This window comes from Phoca vitulina, unplaced genomic scaffold, assembly GCF_004348235.1.
Source record: "Phoca vitulina isolate PV1807 unplaced genomic scaffold, GSC_HSeal_1.0 scaffold13, whole genome shotgun sequence".
In the NCBI taxonomy this organism is placed as follows: Eukaryota; Metazoa; Chordata; class Mammalia; order Carnivora; family Phocidae; genus Phoca; species Phoca vitulina.
This window is the reverse complement of record NW_022589716.1, coordinates 12163768-12180298: the sequence shown is the minus strand read 5'-3', so window position 1 is coordinate 12180298 and position 16531 is coordinate 12163768. Positions and strand designations below refer to the sequence as shown.

The following is a 16531-nucleotide window of genomic DNA, read 5'->3' as shown; positions in this document are numbered from 1 at the left end:
CCTTTGCTGTGCCCCTGCCCCCCACCAAGAAGCCACCAGAACTCCCTTCTCTACTATGGCCACTGGCCACCTGATGGCTGGCCCTGCCCTACAGAAAGCTCTCTTGAATCTTCCCAGTTGTATTGGCCGACTGCCCTCCCTCCCGACACTCTCTATTCCCTCAGCTTCCAGGCCCCATACACCCAGGTATCCTCCGTTTCATAGGATCCTCATCCTCTGCCCACCCTCAAGCACTCTTTTCCCCCAAGCTTCTATCCCCAGGGCCCCCTGTCTGCTTTAGCTCTCTTCCCCAATACACTTCAGCAAGCACCTGGATGCTGCTGATCCCTGGGTCTGTGCTCCAGCCCGTAGCCTCTCCCCTCACTGGCAGGTCCAAGTGTCCAACAGTGTATTGGGCATCTCTACCTGGACATCCCCCAGGTGCCTCAGACTCACCCAGCCCAACATGGTGGGTGCTACTCTTTCTGCTCCTCTCTCTCTGTGGGAGTACCATCCATCCACCCAGGCTCCTAAGTTAGAAACTAGAGCATCAGCCTTAGACTTCTTTCTTTCTTTCATCCCCAACTTCTTAATCCAAGTAATCACTACTTTTTCTTGCAGAAATTACTCAAATTCATTGCTGCTTCCCCATCCCACCATCCATGTAGATTTAATGTAATAGATTTCCACAATGGTCCTAACTGCTCTTCGTGCCTCAAACAGAGGCCCCAACAAAGCTATCCGCCAGATTGATCAAGGTCAAAACAACTGTGACCCTGTAGCTCCCCCGTATAAAACCATTAAAGACCTCTTTCACGTGTAAGATAAAATCCATCAGGTCTCCTGGGGCCTGGTCCCTACCCATCTTTACGTCCTTCCACGCATTGCTTCTTAGGGCACATGGCAGTGACAACAACCCCCTTGCAGTTTTCTCTCCCACCCACACCTTTATTCATAAATGTCAGCTGTCTAGAGCACCTCTCCTTCCCATCTTCCCCAGTTAATTCTTGCCCATGCTATAAGCTCAGCGTCGGGATCATGTCCTATAAAAAGTCTCTCCCGACTCTCCCCATTGCTCCGTCCTTTCCATACCATGTTTCCATAAAACCTTGAGAATGTTTCCACTACTACCTTCACCCTAATGCATGAAAATGGGACACCTACTTCTTTGCCTCTCAGCCCTAGCTGGTTCTTTCTCTCCTCTGCCTTGTTCTCAAGGAGGCAGTGCCTCCCCCATCACAATGCGCTCTTTGTGGGCATGGAGCATCTCACTCATCTTTGACTTCTACAGCCCCTAGCATAACATCTGGCACACAGGACGTGCTCCAGTAAGGTTCATGAGTATTTAAAACATTCATCCTTTTACCCAAATATTGTCTAGTTCGTCTTTAAAGTTTGAACTAAAGTAAGTAATACAAATGAGCCCAAAAGGGGAAGGTGATGTACCACAGCAGGTGCACAGTGGGTGGTTGGCAAGGCTGTACCTGAGAAAGTCATCCTGACATTCAGAAACTATCAGGCTAAAGTCCTTCCCAGGAGAACAAAACATCACAATGTTTTGTTGCTTGATTGGTGGCATGTGGACATAACCTAATGGAGACGTAAGAAGAGAAATCCTGAGTAAGCCTCAAAACACATTCTGTGGATGAACCTCTCAGAAAACCAAAAGCTTACAGTAAGACAATGCCCAGCCTTTATTGTTGGCCACACATCAGTATCCCGATGAAATCTCTAATTTTTGTTTCATCTGAACTAGAACCAGTCTTCCTGTCCATTCTACCGTGCAGTCCCATGGAGTAATAGGAACAAATCAGACACAAGGCCTTCCAGCACTTGGGGCTGCCCAAAGGGCCCTCATCCCGAAGCATGCTCTCCTGGAGTCCGGGATCCTCGTGGTCCAACACCCCAGGGAAGGAGGTGCTTCCCTTCCAAGTGCAGAGCCTTTGGGCTAATGAAGTGAACCCAATTATAAAATGGCTCATTATGTTAACAGAGGTTATGGTGTCTGGAAGTTATTGCTAGGGTGTCTGGAATTCTTAATAAAAATTACAGGAAGTCTGATTGCTTGTGGGAAAATCTATGAAGCTAAGGGAAAAGAAAGAATTCTATCTTCTGGGAAAACCCCAAGAGCCAAGAGCTGACTCATCTTTACAAGGTGTTAATCAAGAGGAAAAGGTGTGATCCACACTCGGCTCCCTGGAGCTCTTCTCCTGGATGAGATAAGCCTGTTCAGCCGTGGCTGTCCCCTGTTCAGCACGTGGGCTGACGTGCACCCCATTTCCCAAGTCTCTCTGTGGGAACCAGAGGAGGGCCGACTCAGGCTCAGGTAGGTCATACCTGTGTTTCCACTTCCCAGCCTGACCCTTGGGGGGAAGCATGCAGCAGAAATGCCTCTACTTCAGGCACCGCTGGTGAATTTTCTGTAGCCGATCGTCCTCTATTCTGTGGTTAGATTTTATTTCACTCATCTCTGATTAGCTGAGTTATGCTGAGAAAGTTATTTTAAGTATCCTCAACTAAGAATGGGGCCGAGTGACACCCAATTCAGGGGAAGCATAGTAATGATTCAATGGGAATGGGGCCTTTAAAACCCCTTTACCATACCAAACACACAGTAAAAAGCTCAATGAATGTTTTATTGTCTTATTTTTAACTCTTATATTATTTTTAGTATTTTAACTATCATTTCAACTGCTACTATTATTACTGCCATTTATTGTTCCTAATGGCTTCAGGGTAGTAGCAGCTAAAATCCGGGCTTGCTAGTTGTGAGACTTGGCACATTATTTACGCTTCGGGTGCCTCAGTTTCCTTAGCTATAGATGGGGGTGATGGCAGCGTCCACCTATGATTAAGGGACACAGTGCTGTAAAGAGCTCAGCACGATGCCTGGCAGAGGAAACTCTGAGGACAGACAGATGCACAGGCTCATCATTATCACTTCCCTATCATGTTCCTCCTGTCAGGACTGTTGGGCATATATCCAGTGGTGGCCCTGTACTTGAGTTTCTACATATTCTCATAGGAAATAAGAGGCTTAAGAAATGTTTGGAAACATTCTCTAAAGATGGGCTGCCCTTTCTTCAACACTGAGCCGGGAATTCTGGGCATCTGGGTTTGGGGATTTCAATACAAGTAAGGTCCACTGTCTTTAGGGGCCTCAAATCCCTCCTTCATTCCCGTGGCTTTCAGCCCCTGGAGGAGCTACACAGTTTCCAACACTTACTATGTGGGTTAGGATCAGCCAGCTGCCCTATCATGCCTCTGGAAACTTAACTCCCAACTGTAGAAGCCTTGGTGGTGGATGAAGCAGATTGTCAGAGGCCCAGGGTGGCAGGAGGACAGAGGGCCTTTGTCACAACCAGGAGTGTTCTTTTTAGGTTAGAGTTCATTTCCTCTTGTTATGAAGGTGGCTTTCTAATTTTATCAGCTAAATGGCAACAGCATATGGGAACAGACATGTTTTGCTTGTTCAAAGATGTTTCCTCTTCTAGGGGTGGAGCAGGCGCTAAGGGCCAGACAGAACATGCTGGGAAGAGTCAGACCCTCTGGGGACTCTGAGAAGCCTGGGCCGTTATGTAGGGGTGGCCCTGGGCTTCTGGATGGTGGCCATGGTGCTGGTGTCTGTGCTGAGAGGAGCCCCAGAAGGCAGGGGTGCCCATTGCCCCAGGCTGAACAATCCCCATGGTGCTCACTCCTCAGCTATCCTTCATCTTCCCATGCACTGTTTGACTTTCTTAAAACCCAGGCTGAACAATCCCCATGGTGCTCACTCCTCAGCTATCCTTCATCTTCCCATGCACTGTTTGACTTTCTTAAAACAAACAAACAAACAAAACAAAACCAGAATGTAGAGCAAGATGATTTTAGGTGGTATGTGGGCCTGGTATTGAACTTACTAGCCAGCATCACTAGTGAGAGCCAGCTCTTTTTAAATTTCTTCCATCCTTCCAATTATATTAAAAAGAAAGTTTCCACTTAGTATATCTTTAACACTTGCCTTTCATATTACCTTAAAAAAGAGAGAACAGACCTCAAGTTCAAAATCTTAGATTATCAAGCCATCATTTAATAGTATTTCTTTAATTTTTTGTTTTGTTTTTACGATTCTTCTGTAGTGGCTGATGACACCGGCTTTACAAATGAACTATTATGTAAATAAATGTACAGATGGTACGTAAGTATGGCAACAAATCACGAAGTGTTACGTGACTGGCTTAGATATTCCTGAAGTGCAGGGGTCTAGGAGTTATGCAGACCTGGCTCAAATCACACTCACCACCTCCTATTGATGTGGCCCTGAGCTCTGTGGACAGAAGCCCCATGAACCTGAGTATCCTTAGGAGCAGAATGGGTACAACAGCACTGCACTTATCTAAGAGGCACCTGGTACCATGATGTGGGTCACGCACTTTCCACAGTGCCTAGTCCTGGCAAATGTTATCTGCTAATACTACATCACGAGACACCATCCGGTACCACAAAACGGTGCTTTTGTAAACAGCCATTTTATGCATCTCTCACTTTGCATCCAACCCGCTGAGGGATGACCCGATTTGGCCGCAGCGGTCCGCTCAGCTGACTTGCTCAGATAAGAGTTTGCCAGGATGCCTGGTGACGGGCTGAGCCATTGGCTTGCTCTTGTCCTGACCCTCTGTCCAAAGGTAAGCCTGTCCTTGTCAACTGCCTACTGCATATGACTTTGTATTTTAAGCCTTTCCTTGTGTCTTTCAAAATTCTTGGAAAACCCCATTTTTAAAGGTGGCAGAAGATCCCAGAGTGTGGTCACCTAGTCATTCGGTTCACACATGATTTGGTTGGGCATTCTATTTTAGCGAGGGTTCAGTGGGTATGAAGGCCACAGGTGCCTGAAGCTGCATGGGAAAGGTATCAACAGCGCTCTGCTGGCAGTAATCCACAGAGAAGAGGGCCGGGAGGCCATGGGTCAGACCTGTCTCCTTGACCACTGTGTTACCATTGTTCCCAATTAATGATAACGGTCAATTCTTCATGCCCATCTGTGAGCAGGTTGTACTGTTATCACCACTGGAGAGAAGAACTAAGGCTTTGAGAGACTTGTCTACTCAGAGCTCCTCGGTGTTGGAGCTGGGATCCTGGTGTATCTGCTTCCAGAGCACTAACCACTATCTTCCTCCTGCTGAGGCCCAGGAAGGTCCCTGGCCTCTCACAACTGTGGCGAATCAGGCTCAGCACATCAGGGAAGGAGGTGGTAAGGAAGGGGACCCTGTTAGCCAGTCAACAATCTCAGATTCCTGGCCCAAAGGAGTTTTCCTGCCTCCAGATGAGGGCAAAGGGAGTCTTCGTCCACCCAAGAGTGGACTAAAGAAGAGATGGGCAAGCCAGTCTGCCCAGGGCTGGGGGAAGAGGGCACGGGTGTGGTTTCGACCCTTGTGCAGTCAGGGAAACCATGTCCATCCAATGAACGCCTCTCAGGACGGGAGCAGGGCTGCTCTCTGCCCCCCTCCCCTGCACCCCATGCTTGCACACACACAGAGCCAGCTCTTGGGCAGTTAGGCACTGCTGTGGTGGGGCTTCAGGGGACTTTCTTCCATGGAGCTGCCACAGGGAACAACTAAGAGTTTTCCATATGGAGTTCAAGGCCTCTCTGGGTCATCTTTTTAAAAGGACATGTCACTCCCCTTGGCTAACTTGCGTATCGGAAAAATATAATGAGCACATCTCAACTTATGATTCCGCATGTGATTGCTCAGGCCAGGGTTAGGGGAGCTCATTAAGGTGCAGCTGGTACGAGGACAGGCTGTTAGGACAACACGGCTTGAAAGGACCTGGAGCCTAGAGCCTGGCTGTGGTGGAAACCAGGCCCCTGGTATGTCCAGTGCTCTGTCCGTTGCTCTGATTTCACTCAAGTGCTGATCTAACCACGGCAGTGTACCTTGAGCAGCCAGAGGACATAAGGACCAATTGATGTCATTCTCGTGGACCCCAAGATGGCTACTGCACCAGTCATCTTCGTGGAGGCTTGCCACCCCTTTGCCATCAGTCTAGGGGCCGGTGCCATCCATCAGCTTGGGGCGGATGCTTGTGTGGGGCCCGTCTGTCCCAGATGGGGCAGATTCCAGTCTGCAGACAGCTGGGAAGTCACCTGGAGCTGGGGATGCCTGTTCTCACGGGGATAGAGTTAGGCCTGGCTGAGGGTGGCGGCATTGGGATGGCCCACAAGAGCCACCTCTGTCCCAAATGTAGAAGAACTAAATGAACTGAAGGAACAGTGCTGGGAACAGAGTGCCGGGAATGCAGTGTGGGCTGGATAAAGGGGCAAGCGTGGCCTCCGTCTCTCCCCGATGCAGGGCTGGCCTCACACGCAGAGCAGGGTTCAGGCATGTCCACCCCAGTTCTGAGTCCCTTCTATCTGTGCTCCTTCTCCTTGCCATGCTCTTATGCTGGTCTAGGCTCCCAAAGCAGTGGCCCACTAAGGCTTGCTGTGTCCTCTCTGTTCCAAAATTACCTACTCCACCCCCTCGATTACACCCAGAGTTAAAAAAAAGAAATTTAGGATTGTCTTAGTGGATTTTAATTTAGAATTAGGAAAAGAGTATTAATTGGTATGTACACAATTACCTTCCAAGATAGAGGGAATACTCAAGCAATAGAGTCAGAGACCATTTCTCTTTGTGCCTCATTGGGTTCCTGCTAAGAAGTAACATATTTTAGGGGATCCTCAGATTGGGGTGAGTTAGGACTGGTTTAGAAGACCATCAGATATATAGGACCTGTGTAGACCTGCATAAACATATAGATTCCCATGGACCCATAAAAACCTGGGCAGCACATGTAGACCTACTCAGATCTGCCGGAACTGTTACTATTCTTCCAACCAGGAAGAGAGTAGAGGGGCCTCTTTCCTTCCTGTTTTCCTTACCACTATGGCAGGTTGTGAAAGTACCTTAGACACTTGGCCCTTGACTATTAGGTGATGCATTACCTTGTACTTGGGAATGGTCTTCAGAAGCTCTTTTACTGGGACATCGGTGCCGACCACACCCAGAAGAATGCCCTTCGATCTCTGCTGAGAAACAAACAGTAAGCAACAACAATAATGAGTTACTTTGCTGGAAGAAGCAGAATTGAGTGAGAAGCCAACACACAACAGGTCACCGTCTGGTGCCTTTTCGAAGCTTCCAGAGATTGAGGATTAACCCAGATTTCTACGAGGCCCCTCTTCTATCCCCCACCCCAACCCGCAAATATTGCTGGACACAAATGGTAGTTCTCAGGCCAAACACTCACCATGGTACCTTTCCACACACACCCATATCAAGATGCCCTACCAAACATCTCTTCTCCCGCCTGAAAATTCAAAATTAACGTGTAGAAGCACAAAAGTTTTAGCAGCTAGGGGCTATGAGCATTAACCAGTTTATTTTATGGAAGCTTTCTCCAGGAAAGACTTAGCCTAACTGCTCTCTCAATTTACACTGCCATCTGGCGCCCAGGGGGAAAGATGGAATAACTCTCACACCTGTAGCAGCATGTTGGAACCAAGGACCGAGGTGAAGGAATAGGCCTCCAGGGAGGGTCCCAGTTTCCAAAGTCAGCGTGATGTGTTGAAACTGTAGGGGTCAGAAAGACCTCCCGGAGGAAGACACAAATTGCTACTGTCCATTGTTTCCCTCCAGTTCAAATCCACCTGGAACCTCAGAAGGTGACCCTTTTTAGAAACAGGGTGTAATCCCTTCGAGGCGAAATCATCCTGGATTTAGGATGGGCCCTGTATCCAACAGCTCGTGTCCTTATAAGGGGACAGAGAGACCCATGAGAGGAGAAGGCCACGTGGAGATGGAGGCAGAGCTGCCACAAACCGAGGAACATCCAGGCACTGGAAGGAACTTCTAGAGCCTTCTGAGGAAGCACGGCCCTGCCAACGCCATGGTTTTGGGCTTCTAGACTCCAGAACTGTGAGAATAAATTTCTATTGTTTTAAGCCACCCCATATTTGTGATCCTCTGTTAACACAGCCCAAGGAAACCAACACAGGGCTGGTCGCTATACATCCGGAAGGGGTCATCCAATTACACACAAGGATTCTCTCTGGGTTTTGCCTGCCATTGGTCATTTCACACCTAATTTTGGGAAAAATGCTGCATACTGTCACATGACATCTCCCAGAAGTCCTCTCATCTATTCTTGATGTTGTGATTCTAACAACAGAATTAAAAGTGAGGAAAAGTGATAGATCCCCCATCCTAACTTAACATAAATAAAGAAAGGTCACCAGAGCTTGAGTCAGAGGGTGTCTGAGACAGCAACCCTCCCAGCACCACGCAGGAACATGGCTGCTGTACTCACGGTTTCATTCTGCTTACTAAACACAGGCATGGCGACCGTGGTCATCAGGACGAGGCCCTGATCCTCGGCAAGCTGGATGGAGAGAGAAGTCAGTTACCCGGGAATGATCTGGAAACAACAGATGGCTGGTGGCCATGGCCCTTGACTGGCTCATAGTTTCCCGACCAGGGCCATTGGGAATGGACCACTGCCTACTCAGGCTAGTAGCCTAGAAGAGAGTGCAACGTCCCTCTACTCTGACTAGCAGATAAGGATCCCAGTCCATGGCTGGGGAAACAAAGTCAGTCGCCGTCAGTCAGTCCAGCTGATCTGTTACTGCAATCAGCCCTTTGGGTTCAAAGAAAGCCTGGTTTGGATCTTAGTGATTCATTTTATGACCACAGATTGATTTTATCCTTTTACTTTGCAGACATTTATGTGCAATACCAATGCTTCTCCTTAATCTGAAAATTGAGGATCAGAAAACATGAGCATAAGGGGTTTTATGAGTTGCCCCTGCCCTGCTGGAAACAATGGAATCTGGAATCATTTATTCTCCCTGAGGTAGCTGAGTCAAGGCCTTTTGGTACCTCTACACATCTCTGTGTGCCAGTCCCAGACAGGAAACAAAACAAAACCAAAACACAACAAATAGCTTTATCATCTGATCCTTAAAATCACTGCTAAGAAGCTAAATATTTCTCCTGGAACAACAACCCTTGAAGGAGGGCAAACAATACACTTCTGGGACCATCTGAATTGCATACAAATGCATTGAGACTCAGCATCACATCTGCTTTTCACACAGTGTTTGGGGATAGGCAGGAACCCTACCCTGCCCCAGTAACAAATGGGGAAACAGAGTCCAGGACCACAGTAGGCTTGGGTCCAAGACAACCTTGGCTTTCAATCTTTATTAGCTGTATTTGTTAAGCCTCCATATCCTCATAGGAAATAATGCCAATTATTCCCCAGCATTGTTGCCATGAAGATAAAACGTGAAACTGCCCAGCACAGTGCCTGGCATGAGGACGTGCTCAAAGGATGCTGGTTTCTTTTCCATGCCTGCAAGGTCATGTGGCTAGTAAGTAGCAGAGTCCAGAGTGAGACCAAGGCATGTGACACTTCTGACAGGGACCAAAATTACCATAGCAAGTCTGGTGGGAGAGAGATCCTTTCTAGTTGGCCCATTCTAGCCTCACATGAAACCATCTGTGAATGAGAATCCACTATCTTCAGTGGACAGTGTTTTCTGATGTGTGAGTACTTCTCCATAGCTTTAGTTCCATAGAAAAATCAGGTATTGTTCCCTCAATCTTCTTGGGAAGAGGCATTTTAAAGAGAAGATTCTAAAACCTAAGGGCACCCACGGACTGAGGTCTCCATGGACTGGCTGGCCTTTGGAGAAAAGGTCATCAAACTCAGTCCATCTTCCACCCATCTTGTTCTTTCAATGGATTCTTCAAGCTATAGGGTATATAGGGTATAACATGGTTCACGGAACAGCAGCATGACTGCGTTAGAAATGAATAATCCTGAACCCCATTCTAGACCCTCTGAATCTGAATGTTTTAATAATTAGTACGCATATTAAAATTCAAGGAGCATTATTATAGGGCAATCCTTTCTACCATCAGTACTCATGATAGCTTAAGAGAAGCTTGTAGGCATAGGGAAGGGCTCCTACCAGAGACAGGTGGGGCCATGTTTTAGCCATCTCTGTCAAGGTGGACCTGTATTCCTCCATGACTAACAAGATGAGGCAAGAATCGCATGTTCACTCAAGGGCTGGGAATTTATGGTGTGATGGTTAATTTTATGTGTCAACTTGGCCATGGTGCCCAGTGTTTTGATCAAACACCAGTCTAAATGCTGTCCTGAATGTATCTTTCTAGATGTGATTCACATTTAAATAAGCAACCTTTGATAAAGCAGATGACCCTTCCTAATGTGTGTATGTCTCCTCCAATCAGTTCAAGGCTTTAGGAGGAAAAAAAACAGGTCCCTGAAGGAAGAAGGAATTCTGCTTCCCAACTGCCTTCATCCCCTCCTGCTGGACCTTCCAGCCTGCCAACCCACCCTACCAATTTCCAGTGTGTCAGCCCCCACAACTGTGCGAGGCAATTCCTTACAATCAATCTCTCTCCCCCACTCCATATATATGATATATATCCTACAGACAGAAAGAAAAAATGTATCTATCCCCTATGCTTCTCTTTCTCTGGAGAGTCCTGAGTGATACACGTGGTAATCATGTAATCTATTATTTGGGGCAGCCTAATTTGGATGTGAGAATAAGACAACAAACTTACTACTACATCATAATATTAATAACTAAATAATATTAACTATGAGATGATAATGACAGTTTGTGAAGACATGGTTCCAACATCTTGCTAAAAATACTTAAAGTATCCTATGGCCACCATTGGGGGTAGGGAAGGCCATTTTCAAAGGCAGAACCAACCCACATAAATACCTCTCTTAGGATTGGAGATCTCCCCATGTCCTGATTCCTTGATTAATCCTCAGTGCTATATAGAAAACTGATTTGAGCTGATCCATAACCCCGGGCAACTTCCACTTTGCAACTCAAATCAAAATTTCAAGCGATGCCAACATGTATCATGGATGAAATTAAAACATACCACCAACAATAATGAGAAATGAAGCTTTCTCCTGCAACCAGTAAGACTCAGTTACAAGTCACTGGTAATTGTTCTGGCACACATACAAGATCATGGGAAACTAACTTCCAAATATTAAGCCAGCATATAGTATCAACTTCACTCAGAGGCTAATTCCAAAAGTAATTACGGCCCATCATTACCTTACAAAAAAAAAAAAAAATCCCCATAATGTTGCATGTGTACAGAAACCACTCATTTTTTAACCAGCCTCTGGTAAACAAAGGAACTGCCGTGAGCTCAGTCTAGCCACTGTGCTGGGAGGACATGCTCTCTCTCCTGGGGCAGTTCTGGCCCAGATCTGGACTGGCTTGGCCAGAATCTTAACCTGGAGCCTTCTTAATGTGTACAGCTCACCAGTATGGCCACGAGGGCTGGCAGAGCCCGGTAATATTAGTGTGTGACATTAAGATGTTCCTCTGCACCCACCAGCCCCATCTCTCCCAGTCTCACAGATCTGGGTCTGCGAATCTTGAGCATTTCATGGAGAAGAAACATCAACTTGAAAGTTAATTTGCACTGTGAGCGCTTTGCAATCGAAGGTCTTTCTGTACTCCTGCCATAGGAAATAGCAGCCAGGGGCAAAGGCGTTGTGTCTAGACCACCAAGCAGGAGTTATGGAGCCAACCATGGCCAGACACCCTCTGTCCCCACACGCTAGGGGGTCCCTGCTTTTCTGTGCCCCCTAACCTGTAGTAGCTGCTGAGGCAAGAGCTGCTTATGATTCATACACGTGGCTTCCAAGAAAAACGCAGACACAGAGTCAACATTCATGTTCCAAAGGGTAGGAATGGGAGTGGGAGGTCACCGTGGTCCATCTGGGTAAAATCCTATTAACTTAAGTCCAAGTGGGAATCCTAAAATGAACTGCCATTCCACTGCATTTGCCCAGGTTTTGAACAGGCCTCCGAAATGGTTGGTTGTGGTGCTCTGTTGTATAATAAGTGTATATTATTCCATATCCTTCATTTCCTATGCTACAAAATGGGGACTGTTCTGGTATCAAAGGAAATGATGAATAATAATACCAAACATCTGGTTTATAAAACACAAACTTGCTCAACAGATTGACTGCTTCCTGTCAGCTTCCCAAGTTAATCATGCATGTGGGCTTGTATGAATATGCATTTGGACTCATGTGTGAGTTACATGCAGTGGTGCCAGGGCTCCTTCTACTCCTGACGCTTGATTCGTTTCCCACCAGGGGCACTGCTGGGCTAGTCATTATCATTCACTGACTCCCTTGGGAAACATTCCTTGAGCATCAGCTTCTGTGCCAAGTTCCATGCCATGTGCTGGAAGACACCCAGGCAGGAAACATAGGTCTTACTCACCAGGAACCCCAAGTCCCCCAGAGGAGACAGAAAAGCAATGGGACAGAGGGAGAAATGCTGGCCGGGCCAGGCAGACTGGCTCTAGTCACGTGAGCAGAGGTGCTATCTTCTTCAGGACTAACCCAGACTAAAGTAAAAACATCCAGGAGTTACTGATACCTGTTGGGGTTTTTAGGACAGATTCACAATGCTTCCTGAAAAACAGTGTAATGACACCAGGGACAAGTTCCCTGTTGCAGAGCAGTTCATCCGTTTGCTTTAAACTTAAGAATATGGATCAATGGAACAATGAAGGGGGAGACATTTTTAAAAAGTGTCCAGTACTTTTCACCACCCCCCTTTTTTTGTGCAAATATTACCCACTTTCTTTAGAGAAATCCTCTTCATCCCTTTCCTCCACAAGGTTCTCTTGGCAACTAACCTCTCCCACCCTGCATGTTACTGGGCATCACACCCAGGCTGAGCCAACAGGGACACTACACACACATACACACACGCACACACACATACATCACACACCCCCTGCCCAGGCCACCTGCTTTTTTTTTTTTTTTCCCCATCTGGAGTTAATAGGAAAAACTTTCTACTTCCCTTTGTGGATGACTAGAAGAATGTAAGCCTGACAACCAAGTCCTTGCCCCATAGAAAAGGGACTGGGAAAATAAAGTCAACCCAGAGACAGGAGAAGAAATGTGTTTCTGTGTGTGTGTGTGTGTGTGTGTGTTTGATGGGAGAGAAGGAGGGGCAGGGAGGGAGGGAGAGGGAGCGAGGAAGGGGGACAGGGAGGGAGGGAACCAGTCCCTGGATGCCTTCATCCCTAGGCTCAACTCCACCCATGCGGTTTTCCATTATTGGGTTCCTTGAGGCAATGCTTTTTTTTTTTTCTTTTTGCCCAAATGAGCAAGGATTGGATTTGTAACTCTTATAACAGAAGAATCCTGACTTGCACAAGTGCCCATCTTGACCATAAATGACCCAGGTAGCTCTAGATACCCATTGAGGTGGTCCCAAGTACCTTGTACAACCCCCACGGGGAGACCTTGTTGAGGCTGGAAAGGCCAAATGGAAGATGGCCCCAACAACCTCAAGATGAGTGGCTGTGTGTCCTTTCCACAAGGGAGGAAATTTAGGTATCCCTAAAGTACCCAAATACTGAATGGCTGTGGGCAGTATTCTGGGGAAAATGAGGACTCATTATGATGGCATCAAAATTATTGTCATTAGGATTTTGTGTAAAACTTTGATAACAAATAGACTCTGATAACAAATAGCCTGCTTTGAGAAAAGAACCTGAGTAAGAAGTTGCAGAGCCAGAGTCTGCTCTGACAGAGATGCAAGGACCTGCCGGGAAAGAGGACAGGAATGGAGGCAGGTTGCGGGCACTGCCAGGGCCCTGGCAGGGCCCTTTCCACTGGGACCAGTTGTGGCTACAGGGATGCCTGGGGAGCCTCCAATTTGAAAGACACCTGCTGTGTTGCCTCCCTCACATCTCCACTCACAGGAAGCTTGCCAGGACCAGTGGCAGGACCCTGAGTCCCCTGCAGCTGGAGGCCTCTGGGGGTAAGGGCCAAGCCCTTGAGAAAGAAGGTGAGCTGGAGCTGGGCCCTCAGAAGGCATTCGAACGAGGTAAGGGCAGCATGGCAGACAGCCCATTTGAGGGCTGACAGGTGGTTTTCAGCAGAGCTTCCTGCCATCGCTGCTCAGCCCTGGAGGCTTGGGCTCAAATAGAAGTTTGTGCAGAAATGGGGAACCCAGCTCAGGAAGAGAATGGCTCTAAGCCAAGAACAAAGGCCAACTCACCAACTCTTCTCAAAGATATTTCTTCTATATGTTGCCCCCTTTTAATGTTTATATGTTCTTCTTTTCTTATTAAAGTCAATCAACATATTGACTGTGTTAATGGAGTACATGATATAAATGTATACCATAATACATAAATATTCTATACATGTGTACATAATTTGTGATTACACAGCTGGGTTTCTGCTGTGTCTTCCAACACCTGGCATGAACACCAACCTGCACTCCATGAAAAGACACTGCCACCATCTAGTGGCAGTTGGGATGAATTGCAGGCACAAGGTCCTGGGAGATGAGCCTTTTCCAGAGGATAGCCTTACCAATAAAAATGTACTTAAAAGGCAGGCAATGTCACTTAGTTCTCCACCCAGTGGGAGCAAAGACAGGCTATATAAACTCATGGTTCTGTTAATAACCTGTAGCTTGACAGAGAAAAAAAATAGTACCAGGAGGTGAAAAAACACAGCTGTGTACATCTTTAAATAGAAGATGACACATTTTGAAAGTAGATTGATTCTTTAAGGTGTGCAGGATCTGAGAATGTGACAAAGGAGTGCAGGAAGGGGGAGGTTTTCTCTTTGCTCTCTCCATGAGCTTAAGTTTACCAATGACTTGGGAATCCCCGAGGGCCATTCTTTCGGTAGCACATGATGAGGGGCAATGGGAACAAGATGGCAGCCATGTCCTCAGTTTTCACACTCCATGGCAAGGGGCGGGCCGACTGTAGAAAGCCACCAGAATAACACTCTGCAAATTAGTGAGAGCACCATGGAGTACAGCAGGGAAACAGAGACCTGGAAAAGGGGATGTGAGCAGAGTATGTGGCCATGTAGAGACCCTCCACAGGAACAAATCCCTTGACCTTGCCTCCTATTCCCAGACCAAAAAGTCCTCTATATCTACCCTTTCAATGCCTATCTATGGCCCTTCCCCCAATTTTCCCACTCCTTCCCTTATCCCAACATCCTTATCTTCAATACTGAACAGAGATCAGGGAAAGAAAACTAGTAAGAGCCATACTCAATGATGAGTCTTAACTTTCTGCCCTGGAGACACCTCCTGCTGGAGATGCAGACACTCTCCAGAGGAAGAACAGGTGCAAGCCACTGAAATGTGGAAACTAAATCCTATTGGTGCATCTTATGCTTGAGAAGTATCAGTGCACAGTATCAGCATTATCTGCTTGGTTGATGTTAATATAGTCTGACTCTGAATTTTACTCTCATTTAGATCTCCACAGCTACTAGTGATAATCGTGAAATTTACTAGCTGTTGCAATAGTGGTCAGTTTTAAATGAGAGGCTTTACACACATATGCATATTTAAAAATTCACTTGTTCAATAACCTAAAAAGCCACTTTGAAATGAGAAGAGAAAGAAAGAATAGCTTGTTCCAGTGATAAAGCCAAAAGATTTCTAAATCACCTTTGGTAGTATATCTGTGTATCTTTGATCTTTTTTTTTTTTTAATCTCTTTTCTGTATGGTTGAAAATTTTAATAAAAAGGACATCCCCATAAATTTTCATCTACTGACAGCGTTTTATAAATAAAATCACCCAACAGCATATTCTGCAATGGATATTAATGCCTTAAAAAATAATAATAATCCTATTCAAACAAATCTTTTTGCGTAAAGATCAAAATAGTCCTTTAAACAAACTATGGTAATACTTTGACATGAAAATGCTATGAGAATAAAGTTTTTATATTCTGAGTTAAACATATTATGCTTGATTATCAGTATTTTAGATGTTCTTTATATAAGAGGTTTAGAAAAAGCAGGCATTACTATTTTTAATTGAAGAGCTGGTTCTTTCAATGTAAGCAATATGAATTATCTGCCCTTTTATGATGCTACTCTGATGAACTGCTACCCTTTTAAAATCTAGACAATTTAAGAACACCAACCATTGTTTAGATCTGCATTTGCACCGGCATCTTTCAACATTTGTGGAAGATGCCTGAATCCTAAATAATATAAGGCATTGACAAAGTAGCAGTGGGAAATGAGAAGAAACAAGAATAAGTAAATCTTCCAAGTAACATTTCCCCTCGCTTTGCATTTGATTGTCTTGGTAAAGTGCAGTCACTCAGTCCTCAAGAATGCTCCATAAGTGATATTTTGCTTTTAGCCAAGACATTTCTGCTTCTTACTGAATCATTATTACTTGCATCTGAGATTTGGAGACCCTGAATTCTTATGAGAGTTACTGTATTTTAAGTTGTCTAAATACAAAAGTAAACAGATTTCCTTCTTTGAACTTTGTATCTTGTATGAACTCAACTGCTGAATTTGTTTGTCCTCTTTTTCTCTTCTTAACAAACTGAAGACAACTTTGTGAGTGACAGTGTTGGATAATGTTGGAACATCTGTAAGAGAATCTCAAAATGACTTTTTTAAAAAATTTTATTATGTCATGTTA

At 45.8% G+C, this 16531-nt stretch overlaps 1 protein-coding gene across 11 annotated transcripts in view; it reads right to left on the bottom strand.

The window, feature by feature from the left end:
* Positions 1-16531, bottom strand: part of CACNA2D3 (calcium voltage-gated channel auxiliary subunit alpha2delta 3) — a 960286-nt gene that overhangs the window by 214532 nt on the left and 729223 nt on the right. For all 11 annotated transcript variants that reach the window (XR_004300377.1, XM_032411506.1, XM_032411505.1 and 8 more), the window contains 2 exons: positions 8308-8379; positions 6944-7024 (listed from right to left, as the gene is read on the bottom strand). Coding sequence is in view for 10 of the 11 variants with exons in the window: in XM_032411506.1 (XP_032267397.1) it covers positions 6944-7024; positions 8308-8379 (153 nt within the window). In the remaining variant the exon portion in view is untranslated. The remainder of the gene's footprint in view (positions 1-6943; positions 7025-8307; positions 8380-16531) is intronic.